Below are 21,151 nucleotides of genomic sequence, written 5' to 3'. Positions count from 1 at the left end.
CAGGGTACTTCTGACTAATCTGCTTCTCGTCAAAAAGGAGTTGCTTCCGTTCATGTGTCAGATGCTTTGGAACCTGGGGCGGGTGGTTGGTGGGTGGAAGGGTCGGGGAGGGGGTGTAGAGGAAGCGTCAGAAGCTAGCTACGGCCTAACCTCCTAACCTTTCTCTTAATAGATCTTCTTTTTCTCTCCCCCCCACACACATTTAGTCATCTATCCTCTACTTGATTTATTAAAAAAGTTTCAAATCATGGAAAATGATCACATATTTTTATACTCTACAAACTGTAGTCTGTTTTTTATGAGGAGAGTTAATACCTCCTGATTTACAAACTCTAATGCAATTTGTCTGTTACTGTATATTAATTCCTAGCCAAAGAGCTTAATATTTTATTTGTTGGCATTAAATAACTAAGAATTTTTAAAAAGGAAGAAAAGTGCCTTCCAAGTCTTACCTTTACAATTTCTACAAAATAAGTTAGTAAAGATGGCATAATTAAGATTCTATTATTTTAGTTTTTTTATAATTTGGCTACTCTCTGGGCCAAAATATATCTCCACATTGTATTTAGAAAACAGGCTTGAACAACATTGACGTAAAAGGGAGAATACCTGCTAAGAGAAAGCTATTGTCTAAGTATTTAAGCAGAAACTACTCACTGTGTTAAGGAGCCTGGTGGTACAGTGGTTAAGCACTCTTCTGCTAACTGAAAGGTCAGCAGTTCGAACCCGCCAGCTGCTCTGTGAGAGAAAGATGTGGCAGTCTGCTTCCTTAAAGATGACGACAGCTCTGGGAACCCTAAGGGGCAGTTCTATTCTGTCCTATAGCGTTGCTATGAGTTGGGATTCACTCTGCAGCGGGATTTATTGCATTATTTATGCACCGTTATTTTGTATTGATTGTTCAATTATATACTTTTCTTATATGCTTATTCAGTTTTAAAACCAAGATTTTGACAAAAAAAAAAAAAACTTCAACATTTTTGCTAATTTTCTTCTTTGAGTTTTAAAGGAATAAATGTTTACTGAAAATAGGTTAAAGTTAAGTTTTTTTATTAACTCTAATTGGTATAACCCCTGATTTTTCAAATTAGCAACGTTTAGCTAATAGTGGGTTTTGTAAAATTTGAAGCTCTGCTGATATTATATTGTATTATACGGAAAACATTGATTGGTCACGTTTGAGTCTCCATGGAACTGTTCTTATCTTTCAGATTCTTAACATGATTAATGGAGTCTTGAAATTATTGCAACATCCTGGGGAAAGTGCTATTAGTGATAAGATATAGCCAAGTAACTTGGTTGGGGGGAATGGAAGCAATTTGGGGATATCAAAACTATGTATATTATTAAATACTTATGGGCTTAAAAAAAGGAGAGAGAGAGAGAGAAGTAACCTGAGCCTATGGTAAGTGCAAGAGTTTGTAGATTGTTGATCTTACAAAGACTCGTGCTGACATGAGAGAAACAACACAGAATGTTCTGAGCTTGGAAATAATTTCAGAAGTATTCACTAAAAAAATTTAAAAAGGTCTGGTGCTTAAGATAGAAGAGAATTTCTTAAAATTCTCCTTCATTTATAGAAATACTCAAGAAATTCTTATTTTCTTATGTTAAGTTTAGCCACAGAAACAAAAACGAGACCCAGCGTCTCTGGTGCAGTGTGGTGAGCACCCTGATAGCAGAAGCAGAGGGGCCATGGGAGCCCACGTGGGGGCCACAGAGAATAGGAACCAGGGATTGTTTCCTGTGGGGGCACCCATAAAACTGAACTTTGATAGATAATTGCACTTAATACATGTTTTAAGAAAAAAATCAAGGCACAGCATAGTTCATAAAGGCAGTGTTCTGTATCATGTTTTGGTGAGTAGCATCTGGGGTCTTAAAAACTTGTGAGCGGCCATCTGAGACACAACTATGAGTCTCTTCTTGTCTGGAGCAAAGGAGAGTGAAGAAAACCAAAGACTCAAAGGAGCAATGAGTCCGAAGGACTAATGGATGGCAGGAACCACAGCCTACATGACCCTGAGACCAGAAGAACTAGATGGTGCCTGGCCACCACTACCAACCGTCCCGACTGGGATCACAACAGAGGGTCCAGACAGAGCAGGAGAAAAATGTAGAATAAGAAAAATCAAATTCACAAAAAAGACCAGACTTACTGGTCTGACAGAGACTGGAGAAGCTTGCTAGATTATGGCCCTTCTGACCTGGATATAAAGCTGTTCCTGGAGACCACCTTTCAGCCAAACAGTAGATAGGCCCATAAAATAAACAGTAAAACCGAGAGGAACTTGTTCCTTAGAATGATCAACCATATGAGATCAAAAGGACAACATTTGCCCAAAAGCAAAGATGAGAAGGCAGGAAGGAGTAGAAAATACAGATGAGAGGAAACAGGGAACCCAGGACGGAAATGGGGAGAGTGCTGACACATTGTGGGGAATGCAACCAAGGTTGTGGAGCACTTTATGTACAACTATCAAATGGGAAGCTAACAAGCTCTGTAACTTACATCTAAACACAATACATTTTTTTTTTTAAGAGTTGGACTTCAAAACAACTGACAACAACAGCAAACCCAAAGAATAGCTTGCATGCCATTCCTTTATGAGTTAAAATTATTATCGTTAGGGTATTTCTTTTGCATTTTTCGTATTTATTGTTATCACAGATAAAAAGAAAAATCCATGACCCAGATTTTGGCATTTCCTGACTTTCAGGCGCCCTGATTTTGCACAGTATACACACACTTCCACAGATACTGTCACCCACCCGCATACATCTTCAAGTTCAAGTTCACAGCACCCTCAATTATGGTCACGTGAAAACTCTCCAAGGGCTGCTTAGGTAATTATGAACTAGCTGGTATTTTTCAAATATGCCAACAATGTAGACTACATCTTTTTAAATCTCGGGGCTGTTTGTTTGGGGGTAATGAAAATAAAAAAAAAAAGCAAATTTTCTTTCTGAGGCAAAGACTTATTTTTTCTTGTTCAAAGTGAGAAAGGAGCTAACCTTTTGTAGTTGTTATTTTGTGGTTAATTATTTATGTTCCTTTGATTTCTCTCCTCCCCCCACCCCCCAAATTTTAATTTGAGTCGGGATGGAGAATTTTGGAAAACTTCATGGAAATTTTTTAAAAAGACACTTGAGCTGGTGAGCAAAATCTCCATTTTAGGTGGAAATTCCAAACAAGTCCTAAGCATTCACGGTCCCCGTCAGTTGCTGGAGCACCAGCTGTAAACATCCCCAGGGTGCTTGTCCTAGTTCCTTGAGGGCTGTCTGCAGTTTTTGAAATAAATATTCTAATGGAGCAAGTGAAAAGGAAACTCAGTGGTCAGTCAAGCAAGCAAAGTATTAAGCGACAGCAATTCAACATTTGGGCTTATGGCTCTGATGGACATTCTTCATTAGGGTTTTCACCTTCTGGCAGTCCAGTACAAAACCCCATTGCTGTCTAGTCTCTACTGGTGGCCGCCTTCCCCAGTCTGTAGCTGCTGGTGTTTCCTGGCATCTCTGGTGGGGCAGGGGGAGCGGGAGGGCGGTGTCTGTGCTGCCCTGTCTGCCCTCCCTGCGGGGTGTACCTCACTAGGTGACCTTGGCATAGCACCTGCTGTTAATCATGACAGTGGCCGGGGCTGCCCAGGGGAGCTGTGTGGATGGGTCTCTGGTTGTCAGTTGGCTACTGCGGGTGGTGTACCAAACGAAAGTGAGTACAACACAGTCTCTGCTTATTTTAGGGGTGGTTTCCCCACCCCTGAGTATCTCACTCAGCTCTGAGCCTGTTGGATAAAGACTCCCCTCTGGGCCAATGCAGAGCTCTGGCTGGATGGCGCCCCCTACCCATTGCAGTGGGCAAAGCGCATAACCTTCAAAGCCACAGTGAATAAGGGTTTCAAGCCAGCAGTATAGTATCTCTTACGGCTAAATTGTTTTTGTGCCTTTAAAGATAGTTTTTAAACCCACATATGAGACACAGAATGTAAGGTAACAGGTTTCAGCAGAAGCATTCATGACTTTGATTTTCATGAGGGTCTCGTAAGCTCCCTGGCTAATAACAATTTAATGACTTATTAAATTATTTAATGACTTAAGTTGTCAGCAAAGGAGATTATACCATGCTATCGCCTTCCTTCGGAACTATTAAAAATTGAATGGATTCCTTTTTTTCCTTCACAATTGGCAAAAGTCAGGAGAATGGATTAAATTACCTTAAAGAATATGTTTCCTATAAACTTGAAGTAGAAGGAAACCAAAGAAAAACCTTTAAATAGATTTTACTGACAGTTGGATGCTTAGTAATAGTTCCTCAGAGATTCCTCTCCTTTCATCTTGGTAGGTTTTATGCATGTAGTTTAGGATTTCATTGTTTGCCAGTAATATACTATTTTAGAGTCCTGGTGGCACAGTGAGTGGTTAAACGCTAGGCTGCTAACTGGAAGGCCAGTGACTCAAACCCACCAGCTGCTCTGCGGGAGAAAGATGTGGCAACCTTTCCATAAAGATTTTACAGTCTTAGAAACCCTACGAGGTAGTTCTACTCTGCCCCGTAGGGTTACTGTGACTCGGAATTGACTTGATGGCAGTGTGTATATATTATTTCAATGCAGTCATTTAAAAAAAATATTGTTGTTACGTGCCATCAAGTTAGTTCCGACTCACAGCGACCCTCTGTACAACAGAACGGAACACTACCCAGTCCTGCGCCGTGCTCACAGTCATTGTCACGCTTGAGCCCATTGTTACAGCCACTGTCAGTCCATCTCATTGAGGGGCTTCCACTTTTTTTCCTGAACCACTTAAAAAATAAACTTTACCTTTCCCCCTCTCTCTTTTTTTTTTTAATAACTTTTATTAAGCTTCAAGTGAACGTTTACAAATCCAATCAGTCTGTCACATATAAGTTTACATACATCTCACTCCCTACTCCCACTTGCTCTCCCCCTCTTGAGTCAGCCCTTTCAGTCTCTCCTTTCTTAACAATTTTGCCTGCTTCCCTCTCTCTCTATCCTCCCATCCCCCCTCCAGACAAGAGTTGCCAACACAGTCTCAAGTGTCCACCTGATATAATTAGCTCACTCTTCATCAGCGTCTCTCTTCCACCCGCTGACCAGTCCCTTTCATTTCTGATGAGTTGTCTTTGGGGATGGTTCCTGTCCTGTGTCAACTGAAGGTCTGGGGACCATGGCCGCCGGGATTCCTCTAGTCTCAGTCAGACCATTAAGTTTGGTCTTTTTATGAGAATTTGGGGTCTGTATCCCACTGATCTCCTGCTCCCTCAGGGGTCCTCTGCTGTGCTCCCTGTCAGGGCAGTCATCGATTGTGGCCGGGCACCAACTAGTTCTTCTGGTCTCAGGATGATGTAGGTCTCTGGTTCATGTGGCCCTTTCTGTCTCTTGGGCTCTTAGTTGTCGTGTGGCCTTGGTGTTCTTCATTTTCCTTTGCTCCAGGTGGGTTGAGACCAATTGATGCATCTTAGATGGCCGCTTGTTAGCATTTAAGACCTCAGACGCCACATTTCAAAGTGGGATGCAGAATGATTTCATAATAGAATAATTTTGCCAATTGACTTAGAAGTCCCCGCAAACCATGTTCCCCAGACCCCCGCACTTGCTCCCCTGACCTTTGAAGCATTCATTTTATCCCGGAAACTTCTTTGCTTTTGGTCCAGTCCAATTGAGCTGACCTTCCATGTATTGTCCCCCTCTCTTTTATGTTAGATGCAAATACTCTCTCCGTTTGTATGGATGGTAAAAGCAATCTGAAGACTGTCCACAGTTCAAGTTCTTTCTAGGGTAGCGGCATTTACCTGACACTTAATACCGTATTCATGTAACCAGCTGTATATTTCATTCTAATTAAAATTTTAATTCTAACAAAAATTCTCACCCATTGAGTTGTATCTTCTCGGATTTCTCAAACTGATTTGTTCCAGGTGTGCCCAGGCTAATATGTCCAACAGCGCTGAATATTTTAAGAAAAAAGGCCTCGTACTTCAGGTCCACTGCTTTGTCTTAAAAAAAATAATAATTTTTTTTTTTTGCTTTGTCTTAGGTAACTTGAAAAAAAGTTGTTGGTCCCATGGCTCCCTCTTGTGGTGAAAAATCAAGAACCTACTGAGGTTTTCCTTACACAGTCATTTGTAAAAGCCCGTTGACTATTTTCTGCCACATAACAGGATCTACTACTGCCTATTAAGGAGCCCTGGTGGAGCAGTGGTTAAAGCGCTCGGCTGCTAACCGAAAAGTCGGCGGCTTGAACCCACTAGCCTCTCCGCCAGAGAAGAATGTGGCAGTTTGCCTCCATAAAAGATTACAGCCTTGGAAACCCTATGGGGCAGTTCTGCCCTGTCCTATAGGGTCGCTGTGAGGCAGAATCGACTCGATGGCAATGGATTTGATTTTGGTTGGGTTTACTGCCTATTGATTGGGAGCCGTGGTGGTTCAGTAGTAGAACTCTCACCTTCTATGCAGAAGTCCTGGGTTTAATTTCTGGCCAAGGGATCCCATGTGCTGGTACCACCTGTCTGTGAGTGGAAGCTTGTGCGCTGCTGCGATGCTGAACAGGCTTCACTGGAGATTCCAGACTAAGACAGACTAGGAAGAAAGGCCTGGAGATCTACTTCCAAACATCAGTCGGTCAAAACTCTATGGATCACAGTGGTCCAGTCTGAAACCCACCTTGGGGCTGATGCTGGCCCAGGCAGCTTTTCTTTTTGTTGTGTGTAGGGTTGCCTACCTGATGGCAGCAAACAACTGTGTGTTAGTGACGTAATGGCTTTCTTCAGATCACTTCTTGTCTGGGAGTTCTTCTTCCAGGAGAGGATGTTTAGCTGAGATTACATGGATATGTCAGGGGCTCCAGGCAATGGCACCGGTTGAGTGCGACTGAAGCTATTTCAGGTGGAGGCAATCGTCTCTAAATAGGCTGAGTAAATGCCTGGTGGTTGGCAGCACTATTTGGGCATTGAGTGAGGTTGAGAGCCAGGACATAGGTCGAATCAAGGAAGGAAACAGATGTGGATGAGGGCTAATCAAACCAAACCAACCCAAACCCACTGCCGTTGAGTTGATTCCAACTCATAGCGACCCTGTAGGACAGAGTAGAACTGCCCTATACCGTTTCTGAGGAGCAGCTGGTGGATTGGAACTGCTGACCTTTTGGTTAACAGCCGAGCTCTTAACCACTGCACCAGCAGGTCTCCAACCAACTTTACTAGCAATGTTAAAATCTGTATTAGAATATGTGAACCTGGAGTTGGGCCAGAACTCATTGTAGGCTCAAATAATGTTTCAGTTTCAGGATTACCCCAACAGAAATCAATCCTAGAAACAGACACTTGGGAAAAGTTCTGTGTTCACTGCTGCATGGGCAGGCAGTCCCAGGCTGATGGATCATGAGCAGGAACATGTGGTCCTTATCCTTCAGATGGGCCCTATCCATAAACAGAACTCATCCTTCAGATGGACCCTATCCGTAAACAGAACTCATCCGTAAGGTGGACCCTATCTGTAAACAGAACTCATCCGTAAGATGGACCTTATTCATAAAACGGACCTTATCCATAAGACAGACCTTATCCATAAAACAGACCTTAGCTATAAGATGGACCTTACCCATAAAAAAAAAAAATTATAAGATGGACCTTATCCATAAGATGGACCCTATCCACAAGACAGACCCCATCCATAAGATGGACCTTATCCAGAGACGGACCCTATTCATAAAACGGATCTTACCCACAAGATGGTCCTTACCTGTAAGGTGGACCTTACCCATAAGATGGACCTTATCCATAAGATGGACCCTATCCACAAGATGGACTCTATCCATAAGATGGACCCTATTCATAAGATGGACCTTATCCGTAAGGTGGACCTTATCCATAAAATGGACTTTATCCACAGCAGTTGGCATTTTCCACCTGAAAATCCCGAGGCTCAAAGTCAAGTGTAAGAACTGCAGTACAGGCTTGGACATAGAGAGGCCTTTCCCTTTCACTTTGTGTTGGTTCAGATGTCCAGCTACACACCCGTTCTCAAAACCCACTTATTTTTGTTTTGGCCAGGAGACTCCAGCGCTTGTCTTTCTAATGCTTCATACAAACCTGATAATTTTCAGCTTCAGAAGTCTCAGGAGCAGGTCACAATAACCCAAAGATGGTCAGAAGGGAGGGTTACTAATGTCCATGCAATAAGAGGCTAGGGTCAGCTTATTCAAACCAACCCCATGCAGTTTACAAGAGGCAGGATGGCTCCAGAGGCTCATAGACATAGAACGGATCCTATATTGCTTGAAGGTCATGGATAAGGGAGTTTTCTTTTCTTCTTTTTTTTTAAAAACATCTTTCCAATTTTTCTCATCCTTTGAATTTGTGAAGATGGGGAATGTCCTTTTTTCCAGGAACAATCTCTTAAACCCTCAGCTATTTCTCTCTGGCTCTCTGTTTCTCTCAACTATAGAGTTGTTAAAGTTCTTAGTATAAAAACCAAAAAGCCAAAAAACCAAACCCACTGCCGTCGAGTCGATTCTGACTCACAGCGACCCTATAGGACGAGTAGAACCACCCCATAGAGTTTGCAAAGAGCTCCTGGTGGATTTGAACTGCCGACCTGTTGGTTAGCAGCTTTGTAGCACTTAACCACTACGCTACCAGAGTTTCCCAGTTCTTAGTATAGACCCTCGTGTTTTTTTTTTATTAACTTTTATTGAGCTTCAAGTGAACGTTTACAAATCAAGTCAGACTGTCACATATAAGTTTATATACATCTTACTCCGTACTCCCACTTGCTCTCCCCCTAATGAGTCAGCCCTTCCAGTCTCTCCTTTCATGACAATTTTGCCAGCTTCCAACTCTCTCTATCCTTCCATCCCCCCTCCAGACAGGAGATGCCAACACAGTCTCAAGTGTCCGCCGATATAATTAGCTCGCTCTTCATCAGCATCTCTCTCCTACCCACTGTCCAGTCCCTTTCATGTCTGATGAGTAGTCTTCGGGGATGGTTCCTGTCCTGTGCCAACAGAAGGTTTGGGGACCATGACCACCGGGATTCCTCCAGTCTCAGTCAGACCATTAAGTATGGTCTTTTTATGAGAATTTGGGGTCTGCATCCTACTGATCTCCTGCTCCCTCAGGGGTTCTCTGTTGTGCTCCCTGTCAGGGCAGTCATTGATTGTGGCCGGGCACCAACTAGTTCTTCTGGTCTCAGGATGATGTAGGTCTCTGGTTCATGTGGCCCTTTTTGTCTCTTGGGCTCTTAGTTGTCGTGTGACCTTGGTGTTCTTCATTCTCCTTTGATCCAGGTGGGTTGAGACCAACTGATGCATCTTAGATGGCCGCTTGTTAGCATTTAAGACCCCAGACGCCACATTTCAAAGTGGGATGCAGAATGATTTCATAATAGAATTATTTTACCAATTGACTTAGAAGTCCCCTTAAACCATTAGACCCTCGTATTTTATCGTGAGCCAGTAGGTAAAGGCCTCTAATATTGACTCTCTCAAACTAAACATCAGGGCTTGAGAGAGAAAACAGGACTTTGGAAAGAAGACAAAGGTTTGTAACCATGCTTTTTGCACCTGATCACATTAAAATGTTATATATCAGAAAAAAATAGTAATGATACCATATAGTGGTTAAGTGAAATGATCCTTAGTATTTAATTTATTAAAGACATATTGCATACTTTTAACTAAGATATATATATTCCTTTATTAAGAATCGACTCGAGGGCACTGGGATGGGTACATGGCTTATAGTGCAAAAGAGAATCAAGAGTTCTGTCCTTAGGAAAAATAGACCCTTTTAATGTCTTAGTTTTATGTTTCTCAGACATGTCAGTTATTTCCTGTCCCCTCCTTGCCTCTGGAGTAGGAGCAATATTTCCGCTATAATGTCAAACTTAACGGCGTGGACAGAGCTCCCAGTGGGGCTGGTCACAGTTTTTCCATGAACCCATGACACTAGTAGCCTTCCACAGACTTTCCCAGCAGCATCGGCATTCAGGAAATGGTTCTGCAGATGTCTGATTGTTGTTGGCCTCAAGGCATTGGATTTGTGGAATGTTGGCTGAGTCCTGCGTCACCCATTGACTGTGACCCATCATTTGACATAGTTACCCCGTAAATGAATGTTTTGTGAGCTCTGGCTCCACATGTAAGTGCTTTCATTCCCTAAATTATTTGTGGCCTTGCTTGGAAACTGAAATCTCAAGGCAGCAGATGACAGAAGAAGAACAGCTGATGAAGTTTCCTGGCATGAACATAGCTTTCCATGTGCCTTCTTTAGCCGTGATACAGCCTTGGAAACCCTGTGGAGCAGTTCAATTTTGTCCTGTCAGGTCGCTGTGAGTCGGAATGGAATTCAACAGCAAACAACATACATTAACCAGTCTCTTTATACGTCCCTTGTAGTCCCTGGGTGGTACAAATGATTAATATGCTCAACTGCTAACAGAAAAGTTGGAGGTTCAAGTCCGCTCAGCGGTACCCGGAAGAAAGGCCTGGCAATATACTTCAAAACAGCAGCCATTGAAACTCTACTCTAACTGACACATGGGGGCGCCATGAGTTGGAGCTGACTTTCAGCACCTGGTTTACTGCTTCTGTATACATAGAACTTTAGATTGGGAAAGACATCCCTTCCAGCTCCATAATCTTTTCTCACTTCGTTTTCAAAATTTTAGGATATGTATGTGAAATCCTCCCTCATGCTAAGTGTCATGTGATGTTGTTGGTTAGTTTATCATCTGTTCACCAACATTTATTGAATTCATGGTTTGTCCAAACACTTTGGATTAATAAAAAGATATCCCTGACTCTGAAGTACTTACAGTCTGGAAGTGAAGAGCAAAGAACTGTCTCTGTAATTATTATCAGGTTTGCTCCGCTTTCTAATGGGAGGCTGTACACATTGCAGTCAGCCCTTGAATGAGAGAGAAACCCAGTGCTCTGGGTTTCAAGATTTTTGCTTGTAGTTTAGTTCATTGGGAAGACCTATGATTATAATAAAAAAATTTTTTTTTTTAATCAATTTAAAAAATGGGTCAAAAGATAGTTTCACATGCCAGCTGTTGAAACAGGCATAATATGGCCTCTGATAGTAAAACTTCGATGACTGCTTATCCTAGATGTATTTTGTGTTAACTTCAGTTTTTGTTGTTGGTAATTATAGGATCCCTCACTTTTAGAAACTTCACAACAATTCTACTTCCGCCATCCTAGGTGGGTTTTTTTGTATTTGAATTTCTGACTTAGATATCAAGGCAGCCATATTTTAGTGTTTGATTTCCAGAATCATGTACTTGTTTCCACATTTTTGTTAAGAGGAAGGGAAATAGTTGAGTAGCAGTATAAAAGGACCTTTTATCCTTGCGTTTCATGGATTTTTAAAAATTATATCCTCAGTTTAGATATTATGTTAAGCAAAAGTTAAAGTTGCTCCATGAAAAAAAAAAATGAAGGCTTATTTCATGCCTAATTTAGAACAGCTAGTTTCCATGCCTAGATTATCCTCTATGGTTGCATTTTTTCGTCTTTCCAGGCAATGGCATTTTCTTTTTCTTCCTTATACTCTGAATTTCATCATTTGAGGATACAGCTAAGATAATCACTTCCGTTGTGTAGTATATAAACCTTTTTTTGATTAGTGTGATACATCGCACCGATATTCAAGAATGAACTCATGAAAGGCAACTGCAACAAAACATCTTGTGTAAGATTTTGTAAGTTTCTCTCTTCTTTCCCGCATTTAAAGTTTTCCATTGCTATGGAAAACAGTGGGTCCCTAGGTGGCACAAACGATTTGCGCTCCACTGCTAACCTAACGGAAACCCTGGTGGCTTGTGGTTAAGTACTATGGCTGCTAACCAAAAGGTCGGCAGTTCAAATCCACCAGGTGCTCCTATGGGGCAGTTCTACTCTGTCCTGTAGGGTCGCTATGAGTAGGAATCACCTGATGGCAACGGGTTTTTTTGGTTTACTAACCAAATGGAAACCTCGGTGGCATAGTGGTTAAGAGCTACGGCTGCTAACCAAAAGGTCAGAAGCTCATAATGGTTGGAAGTTCGAACCCACTCCGTGGTACCAAGAAAGAAAAGCCTGGTGGTCTGCTTCAGTTAAGATTATAGCCCAGAAGACCCTCTGGAGTAGTTCTACCCTCTAACCCATGGGATCACATGAATCGGGGCCGACTTGACAGCAAAGGGTTTGATTTTTTTTTCTGGCTTACAGAAAACAGTGGTTGCGATTTTCATTTCTTCCTGGCATTAATTGTGTGATCACCACGTCCTTTTGGACCTTGCATTTAAGACGTCATGGGAAAGAAGATGACTAAGGAATCTTGTTTCCCAGTTGCTGGAACTGTGCGCGTTCCACCTTGAACCCGGCGGAAGGGCAGCCTCAGTTGTAGTGCTGCCCGTTACGGCTGCAGAGCTCGGATTGGAAATGACTGGCGAGAAGGGCCTTCGCGTGACATGGCCAGCCCTGTGGTCTTCCTGCAAGACCACAGGAGATTTGCCGTGAGCTCCACAGGGATAGTTTGGACAACGTACAGCGTATGCTGTTTGCCAGCTAATTGTATAGCTGTCCGGATGCTTATCCTGCCGGTTTGCTCTGCTCTGGTTCCCATAGTAAAGTTGGACAGAATACTGGGTATTAGATTATTCATGTGTACTTTTGTCCGAGCAAAAAATTGAGAAAGTTAAAAAAAATATGTGGGGGTGGCCAGAACCATGTCAGCTAAGGAGTCACTTCCTTTTAGCTATTTCATTTCAAAACTCTTGGGATAGGCAGATTGCTTAAGCCCTCCAATGACTTTTGGGAAAGAATGCGTTCTTTAAAAAAGAATGTTTGCTTTAGGTTAAAGGAAAAGAATGTTTGCTTTAGGTTAAAGCGAGGACCAGGAATCTGGATTTCTGTACTTGGTTCCCAGGAGTGTGCAGGGGGTCCCCCATGACATCAATAAAGCACTGGACTCTCAATTTCCCTATCTGTGAAGTGGACGTGAAAGGGCTGATAACTCCGGCGAGTTAATGCTGGCGAACTGTTTAACACAGCGCTGGGAACCCTCTGCTCTAGTGACCTACAAAAAACATGGACTGGGGTGTCAGCTGACCTTATTTCTATTTTTGGCTTCACTGCTGACTCAGTGAGAAACACTTCAATCGGCTCATCTGGCTTTGGGCTTCCGAACTTCCCATGATTGAAATGAAAGCTATAAAATCTTATCTTGCTGGCTTCATAACGATACTGCTAACCCCTCCTGTCTCACGTTACGTTATTTAGGGCTAGTTCAAAGTTTTTTTCTTTTTTAAATTTCTTTAGCCAGCTGTTCTCAGTTTAGTTCTATTGTATCTCGCTAGAATTTTCCTACAACTGAATAAAAGATAAGGTATGAAGGTATGAAGGGAACTTCACATGATGACTGCCTGCCATCTGTCTCTTCATCATCGGGATTTTCTGTGTCTGTATCCTGTTGGCCCTATTTTAGGTTAACAGTGAATATATTTAAGTAGCTTTTCATTGTTAACAAGTCTTGGTCTGAGAGTATTTTTCTTTCCCAGCTATCGCAAGGCCTCAAGCAAGTGGAGCCAGCGTTCCCTGTCAGACCCTTTCCTGAGGGTTATCCGTGTATTAGTATCTGTCCTTTCTGGTACATTCCCTGGACGCTCCTGTTCCAAAATAGCGTGCCAAACCGTAGGGTGTAATTTTCTTTAACCCATGTACTGTTTTATTTTATCCTCTAGAGTTTGAAATAATCTCTTCCACATTTATTTAAATGCTGCTTCTGGACTCCTGACTTACACTTCCAATTAAATGTAAGACTTCATGTGGTTCAGTGGCTGGCTGCAATTACAAGTTCAGAACCACATTTTTGCGTTTATAAAAACGCGATATGCTGTTCATTCATCAGCAGTTGCTGGGATACCTGAAGGGGCTTGGAAAGAAAGGTGACTTTTAAAGTCCTTGCTCTGTATCATTTCCAGTAGGTAAGGAGGAAGGATTTCGAAAATAGCTCTTAGTAGTGTGCAGTTTTCGGAGTACATTTTATGCACTGTATAGCTTGTCAGCGTATTTTTACTACACAACTTAGAAAAAAGTACTGAGCACTAGGTCACCGTGCCTGTAGTCTCTAAAGTGTCTTCTGCTTTTAAATGAGCTAACAATGGTTATGTAATCCACCCAATTTGTATTTTAAGACTGCAGTTAAGTCCACATACTTTAAGAAAACATGCTTTCTTGATTTCTTATCGTGATTTTATATTGGCAATCTAAATATTGAGTTCCTAAAATATTGCGTCATTGGCCACTGGCTCCCTGATCCCTGATGCCTAGAGGGTACATATTTCTAGGATAAAACGTTAGCACTTCATTCTGCTGTGTTCTTGTCCCAGCTGAATTTCCTCTGTTGAGTGTGTTGTGTTCACCTGCCCTAAACCTCACCCTCATCACCCCCTCTATTCGCCATCGTCCTTCCTGAATTTTCATACCCTCTGCTCTCTTCCTTCTCTTCATGTATATTCATTGCATTCATCCAGGAAGAACCAGCTTAAGGCTCAGAATCCCAGTTGTCCTGACCATTTTCTTTCCATTTTGAATAGTTATAGTCCTTATTAGGTGTGCCACATGTCTGAACCCTTAATAATGTTCACTCTTTCAAAAATAATGTTTCTTCTTTTTGCTCCACAAGGACAGAGACCGTATTTATACTTCAATCCTACCTTTGCAAAAAACTTATTTTTTTTTAACTGTGTGTGTGTGTGTGTGCTTTAGATGAAGGTTTACAGAGCAAATTAGTTTCTTGTTAAACAATTAATTCACATATTGTTTAGTGATGTTGGTTGCAAACCCCACTACATGTCAACACTCCTCTTCTCAACCTTGGGTTTCCCAAATCCATTCGTCCAGCTTTCCTGTCCCCTCCAGCCTTCTTGTCCTTGCCTCTGGGCTGGTGTGCCCATTTAGTCTCGTATACACACATGGTTGAGCTACATGTATTATTGAAAAAACACTTTGTAAAAGACATATTATCAAAGCGTATCTTCAGACTGTTGATTGGATAAGAAAGTCTTCACGTCTTGTGCTGAAACTTGTAATATGAACACTGTGCCTACCTCCACCTCCAAAAAAGATCTAAAATCCCAAAGATGGCTAAAATCCGAAAGACATCTAAAGTCCGAAAGGTATCTAAAGATCCGAAAGGTATCTAAAGATCTGAAAGATATCTACAGGCAAAGCAACTGATGGTCTGTTCACAAAATCTCAATGCTGTGTTTATTTGATACAAGAGAATTTCATTAACTCAACGAAATTATAATCAATTCAGTGCGGGGTAGGAAGCCCCACAAATTCATTATTTGACTTGCGTAACAAACGATTTAGCCTTTAGTACATATAAAGCATTGTGCCGGATGCCATAGTACGAATATGTCCAGCCGTCAAAGAACTTATGGTAGAGAAAAGCCGCCTGAAATAGGAATTTGTGACATCTATGTTCAGACACTCAGTGTAGGCTGGTGCAATGTTAGATGATACTTAGAAAGGTTGATCGACTGCTTTGTTTCCTCTATTTCTGTCAGCCTGTATTCCTCCTCAGACTGACTTTGGCTTCCTTCTCTCCAGGGAGAAAGAGGCCTCCCAGGGTTACAAGGTGTTATTGGGTTTCCCGGAATGCAAGGACCTGAAGGACCACATGGGCCACCAGGACAAAAGGTAAGACTAAATGTTTAATGGAGGTGGGGGGCGGGGTGTGGATTTAAGATGATCTATATTCTTGTTGGAGCCCTGGTGGCGCACGCAGTGATTAAGAGCTATGGCTGCTAACCAAAAAGTTGGCAGCTCCAATCCACCAGCCGCTGCTTGGAAAATCTATGGGATAGTTCTACTCTGTCCTATAACGGTCTCTATGAGTCGGCATCAACTCCACAGCAAAGGTTTTGATTTGGTTTTTGGGTTTATATTCTTGTTGTAATGTCATCATGACATTGTAATGGCATTTCTGTTTTATTCCAGGGTGATACTGGAGAACCTGGACTGCCAGGAACAAAAGGGACGAGAGTGAGTACCATTGTTACTGACTGGGTTTGCACATCAGCTGGGCTCTTACAACTCCTGCGTGTCTTCTCCCATGTCTTCTTCCTCAAGAATGTCTTATAGGAGCATGTGAATTTTTGGGGTGGGGTGAGGCAGGGTGTTAGTTATATATCAAGAAGTCATTAAAGAAAGATAGTTTCATTTAGTGTGAAAAGCAATGAAGTTTTCAAAGCTAAAGCTGGTCTTCCTTCTTCATTGTTTTTCCTTTCTTCGCTACTCTCATTCCGAGGGAATGCAAAGATGAAGACCTTAAAAGCAAATTTTGAAAGTAGAAAAGCATTTGTAGCTCTTTTTTTTTTTTTACAAAACATTATAAAGTGTAAAAACATTTAAATCCTGGCGTTGCTGTCTAGCTAAAAGGGAAATGGGATAATAGCCTGCGTGTGCTTCTTGTTGTCACTCCCGTGGGTTCTTGGGGCAGAAGGTAGAGTAAATAACACCATGATTACAAGTCATCCTCATTATTCGCGGGTTCTTTATTGGTGAATTCGCCCGTTTGCTAAAAAATACTCCGGCGCTGTAAAGGTCATTCACAGACAGGAGCATGGGCAGAGAGAAAAATGCTCAGCTGAGGTTGAAAAAGACTAGCTCAGCCTTCACTAATTCAGTGTTCAAGAGGAGAGGACTCTTTGAGACGTTACTGCCAAAAATAAGGAGAGTTACCTCACATTGGGATTGAGAAGATATGAGCAGCGAAGGCCCTCTTACCTCTGCATTTTGAGTAAAACTGTTCTATTTTCTGCTGAACTGGTGCTACTAGAAATAACTTTATATTTTCCCCCCAATGAACTGATTTTATTTCATAAACTCATCTTCCAAATTGTTTGAGGTTTTAAAGTGAATTACGTTGCTGTTGTTAGGTACCTTCGAGTCCGTTCTGGCTCATAGCAACCCCTATCTATGTGTAACAGAACAAAACACTGCCTGGTCCTGCACCGTCGTCACAATCGTGGCTACGCTTGAGCCCATTGTTGAAGCTACTGTGTCAATCCATCTTGCTGAGGGTCTTCCTTTTTTGCTGACCCTCTACTTTACCAAGCATGATGTCCTTCTCCAGAGACTGGAGATAATTAATGTGAATTATGGGTTAGTTTTTTTTAACCTAGAAATTGCCGAAGATGAAATGAGGGCAGAGTTATTTTGCCTTTGTGCAGCCTTGATGCCTGAAGTCTTTAATACTCAGCTTCTTGTGTAGATTTGCAGCTGGAAGCCTTGGAGATCTGTCCCCCTAGGTTGGGTCCTCACCGGCTGCCCCCCCACAGAATGCTCTGTTTGCCCAGCGGGCATATCCTGAACGCCAAAAATTAGAGTTTGACTCCGTTAGCCAGGTGGATGCAGGGGACAGATGGAGATGAAATTCCTAAGGACGTGACTTTAACTCTTTCATTTTCATTCCTTACAGGGACCTCCAGGAGCCTCCGGTTACCCAGGAAACCCAGGGCTTCCCGTATGTATATAGAATGCACCCTCCCTCCCCTAGGAAACATTACATGCGAGTAATACCACTATCTGGTGATTCTCTCTTTTGGTGACTTTTTCACTTTCTTAATTACAGGGTATTCCTGGCCAAGATGGTCCACCAGGTCCTCCTGGTATCCCAGGATGCAACGGTACAAAGGTAAATTGAGACCCGAGATTTTCCCGCCATTGTACATGCTTATGTGACTTTGCCTATTAAGAAGTCAGATAAAGATACTCTGTTAATACAGCTTTGTTGGTCACAGTTAGAACATTACTCGTATAAAGCTTCCTGTATTGGATGAGTAAGTACAGCTTTCTCATATTTAATGTTCAGGTAGAATATAATCATGCCCTTTTTTTGTAGATTTTTATTCTAAAATTAAATATATTTTAAGCCCCAGATTTCTTACCTGTCGTCAACCACCAAATCAAATAAGAAAACTCTATTATTAATCCTTGCACCTATTACTTATGCTGTTAAGTATATTTCATCTTTCCTGAAGTAGCACCCAGGAATAAAGCTTGTGACAAACTGTCTTCAGTACATGGTTTTTAACCAACAGATGGAAACATCCCTGGAGGGTAGGACAGTATGACTTATGAGGGGATGAGAATGGTGCTGTCACGGCAGTTTTAGTGAACGATTGTCTGCTGTTCTCTTTAGGGTGAAAGAGGGCCTCTCGGGCCTCCTGGTTCCCCTGGATACATCGGAAACCCCGTGAGTATAGCGTTGTTTAAGTCGAGATCTCTTTCTTCTGTAATAATTTCTGTCTTCTCAGTCCCTTTCCAGGTTTTTGTATGTTTGTTTGTACTTATATCTTAATGTTAATGACATTTTGATGGAAAAAAAAAATAAAAACAAAAAACACAATAACAACCTTTTCTTTTCTAGGGACCTCCAGGGTTGCCAGGAATGAAGGTATGTTTTATTTTGTTAGATTAATTATAGGGACTCTGCCTAAAACGGGTGCCATGTAAACAAATTTCCTTTAAATCACTTTAGCTGACAAACATTTTTTTTGTAAGCTCTGTTACATTAAAATAGCATGCACGTCATATACACAAACTGCAACTTTAGGTTCTGAAGTTTAGATACTAGGAAATTTCTTAATAGGAAATAAATAGTAATGGGAAACCTATGATGATAGTGAATGTTAACGGGTGGGAGTCCGGTCAAGATTAATTGCTAACCAAGAGGTCGGCAGTTCGAATCTGCTGGGTGCTCCTTGGAAACTCTATCAGGCAGTTCTACTCTGTCCTGTAGGGTCCCTGTGAGTCAGAATTGACTTGATGGCAGTTGGTTTGGTTTGGTGTTGGTAGATAACCTCACCAACACTCCTGTTCCAGAGCTGTTCCACGCCAACACCATGTCATCCAAAAGGAATCCAGCTTTCTATTGTATTTACTCTGAATGGTTTCATTTAAATGCAACCACCTTTTTGTGTTGCCTATAATCTTGAGTCACTATATCATAAATTCAGTAATTAATGTAGGAAAAAAACCCAATTGCCTTAGGTAGGAAGTTTGATGTCATGGCACGTTTCCTTCACTGCCAGCCCAAGAACCAGGTTTCTCACCTTGATTCCCCCACTTTGTATGAGGGCTGGAACTCAGGACCCTCTGTGGCATTGAGAGGAAAATAAACCTTAAAGCCCACCCTACCATTGCACCCGAGAGCAATTTGATCCCTGCCATCAGTGAAGAGGAGCCTGGTGGTGCAGTGATTAAAAGCTCAGCTGCTGACCAAAAGGTTGGCAGTTTGAATCCACCTTCCGCTCCTTGGAAAACCTATGGGGCAGTTCTACTCTGTCCTGTAGGGTAGCTATGAGTCGGAATAGACTCGATGGCAACTTGTTGTTTTTTTTTTTGATCAGTAAAGGAAGGAGCCCTGGTGGTACAGTAATTAATCCTACACAGTAATGTTTGCCTATTACTCAGTGAGTCTTCAATTTCTTTACCTGCATATGAATATTTATGACTTTGTCTTATTTTTTCATCTTCTAGGGGGATCCAGGTGAAATACTTGGCCAAGTGCCCGGTACGCTGCTGAAAGGTGAAAGAGGATTTCCTGGCCCTGCGGGAACACCAGTAAGCATTTGCTGGATCATTGTAAGCATGTGCTGAATTGCCTTCTACTTTGCATTTTAATTCTCTTCTTTCTCAATAAATCATAGGGGTCCCCAGGATTCCCGGGGCTGCAAGGTCCTGTTGGCCCTCCAGGACTTACCGGACCACCAGTAAGTTTTGGCAAATACTTCTCTAGAACAGTCATTGAAGAACAACCTGTGTCTATTCATGAAAGTAAATAATAACAAAAAGTTTACATGTAGTGCTCTCTCAGTTTGGAGGTGGGAGAATGAGCTTCTTTCTCATGAAAATGATTGGCAGGCACTCATGGTCCACATATTCCCAGAACTGTGTGCAAAAAGATAATAATGGTGCTGCAGGATGGCACTGTATGCCACGACGTTCCCAGAAAATAACAAAGTTGTTATTTTAGGGACAGACTGAGTACTAGTGATATCCAGGGCCTGAAGAAGCTGAGTTAAAGACAGACGAGGCAGTCTCTGCCTTGGGGGAGACTGTACCACCTCTTAGAGGAGACGGACTTGTAGAAATATCATTATATCAGAGAGACCTGACTTTTAAGAGTTGCTGGCACAAAGCAGGCAGCCGCAAAGAAGCTCACTCGCTTCACGTTTTGTTGTGAGGACTCTCCACACTGAGCACCCAGAGATTAACTTCTGAGGAGACGGCTCTGCCCTGCCCTACTTCACAGTGACAATGCTCAGTAGAAATAGGGTATCCTGTCCTCCACACTCCCATTTTTGAGAGTCCAAGAGAGTCAATACTAGGAAGACGTCTTTGTGGAGCGCCATGTTTGCTAGGAATGAGCAATGTAAGTTTGCCATACTCACGTCATCCCGAGAGTCCTCTGGAGAGATTTTCAGATTTAGCTATATAATTTACCTTTTTTTTTTTGTAAAACCCAGCACTTCTTCTAAACATTCATGTAAAATAGCCTCATTCACATTCTTGTAAATAAATGGACTCATTTTTTCATAAGAATGACTGATTTAGCCTTTTTTAAGTGATTTTTAGAAAGCATTCTAAAGTTTGGTGACACAGGAAGGTGTTTGATTTCACATCAAACATTTGAAGAACTCATTCAACTTTTTAAGACCAACAAGTATATCTAAAATGGACAAGTGGCAACTCCAGGCTATGAAGAGTTTGGCTGACGATTTAATCCACCATCTATTAACCTGGCACAGTCTTAAACTATTGGATTCCATAGGGCAAAGCCTAAAATTGTGAGGTGCTTCTAGCCCAGTTCATATTCATCCTGGACCAAAGTCTGGTTACTTTCAAAATTTTACAGTTTTCTAGCATAGGAAAAAATATTTAAATATTTAACAAGGTAAATTATCATGTTCACCATAGAATCTTAAGATATCATCAGTACAAGAAGCATTTAAAGCTCATGAGAGTTGAGAATCAAATTTAATTAAAATGCTGTCTCTTCTAGGGTCCCCCAGGCCCTCCTGGCCCTCCAGGTGAAAAGGTAAAGATTTTTTTTAGTTGTCTTTATTTGGCA

General features: G+C 41.8%; 1 protein-coding gene across 1 annotated transcript in view; it reads left to right on the top strand.

Moving 5' to 3' along the window:
• The window catches only part of COL4A1 (collagen type IV alpha 1 chain), a 172,941-nt gene that overhangs the window by 88,546 nt on the left and 63,244 nt on the right, over positions 1 to 21,151 (top strand). The window contains exons 3-11 of the mRNA XM_049867355.1: positions 15,622 to 15,711; positions 16,012 to 16,056; positions 17,495 to 17,539; positions 17,648 to 17,710; positions 18,218 to 18,271; positions 18,446 to 18,472; positions 19,558 to 19,641; positions 19,728 to 19,790; positions 21,083 to 21,118. Of these exons, the coding sequence (XP_049723312.1) occupies positions 15,622 to 15,711; positions 16,012 to 16,056; positions 17,495 to 17,539; positions 17,648 to 17,710; positions 18,218 to 18,271; positions 18,446 to 18,472; positions 19,558 to 19,641; positions 19,728 to 19,790; positions 21,083 to 21,118 (507 nt within the window). The remainder of the gene's footprint in view (positions 1 to 15,621; positions 15,712 to 16,011; positions 16,057 to 17,494; positions 17,540 to 17,647; positions 17,711 to 18,217; positions 18,272 to 18,445; positions 18,473 to 19,557; positions 19,642 to 19,727; positions 19,791 to 21,082; positions 21,119 to 21,151) is intronic.

Source organism: Elephas maximus, chromosome 23, assembly GCF_024166365.1.
Source record: "Elephas maximus indicus isolate mEleMax1 chromosome 23, mEleMax1 primary haplotype, whole genome shotgun sequence".
In the NCBI taxonomy this organism is placed as follows: domain Eukaryota; kingdom Metazoa; phylum Chordata; class Mammalia; order Proboscidea; family Elephantidae; genus Elephas; species Elephas maximus.
Note: the sequence above shows the minus strand (reverse complement) of the source record. Positions and strands in the feature narration are given on the sequence as shown.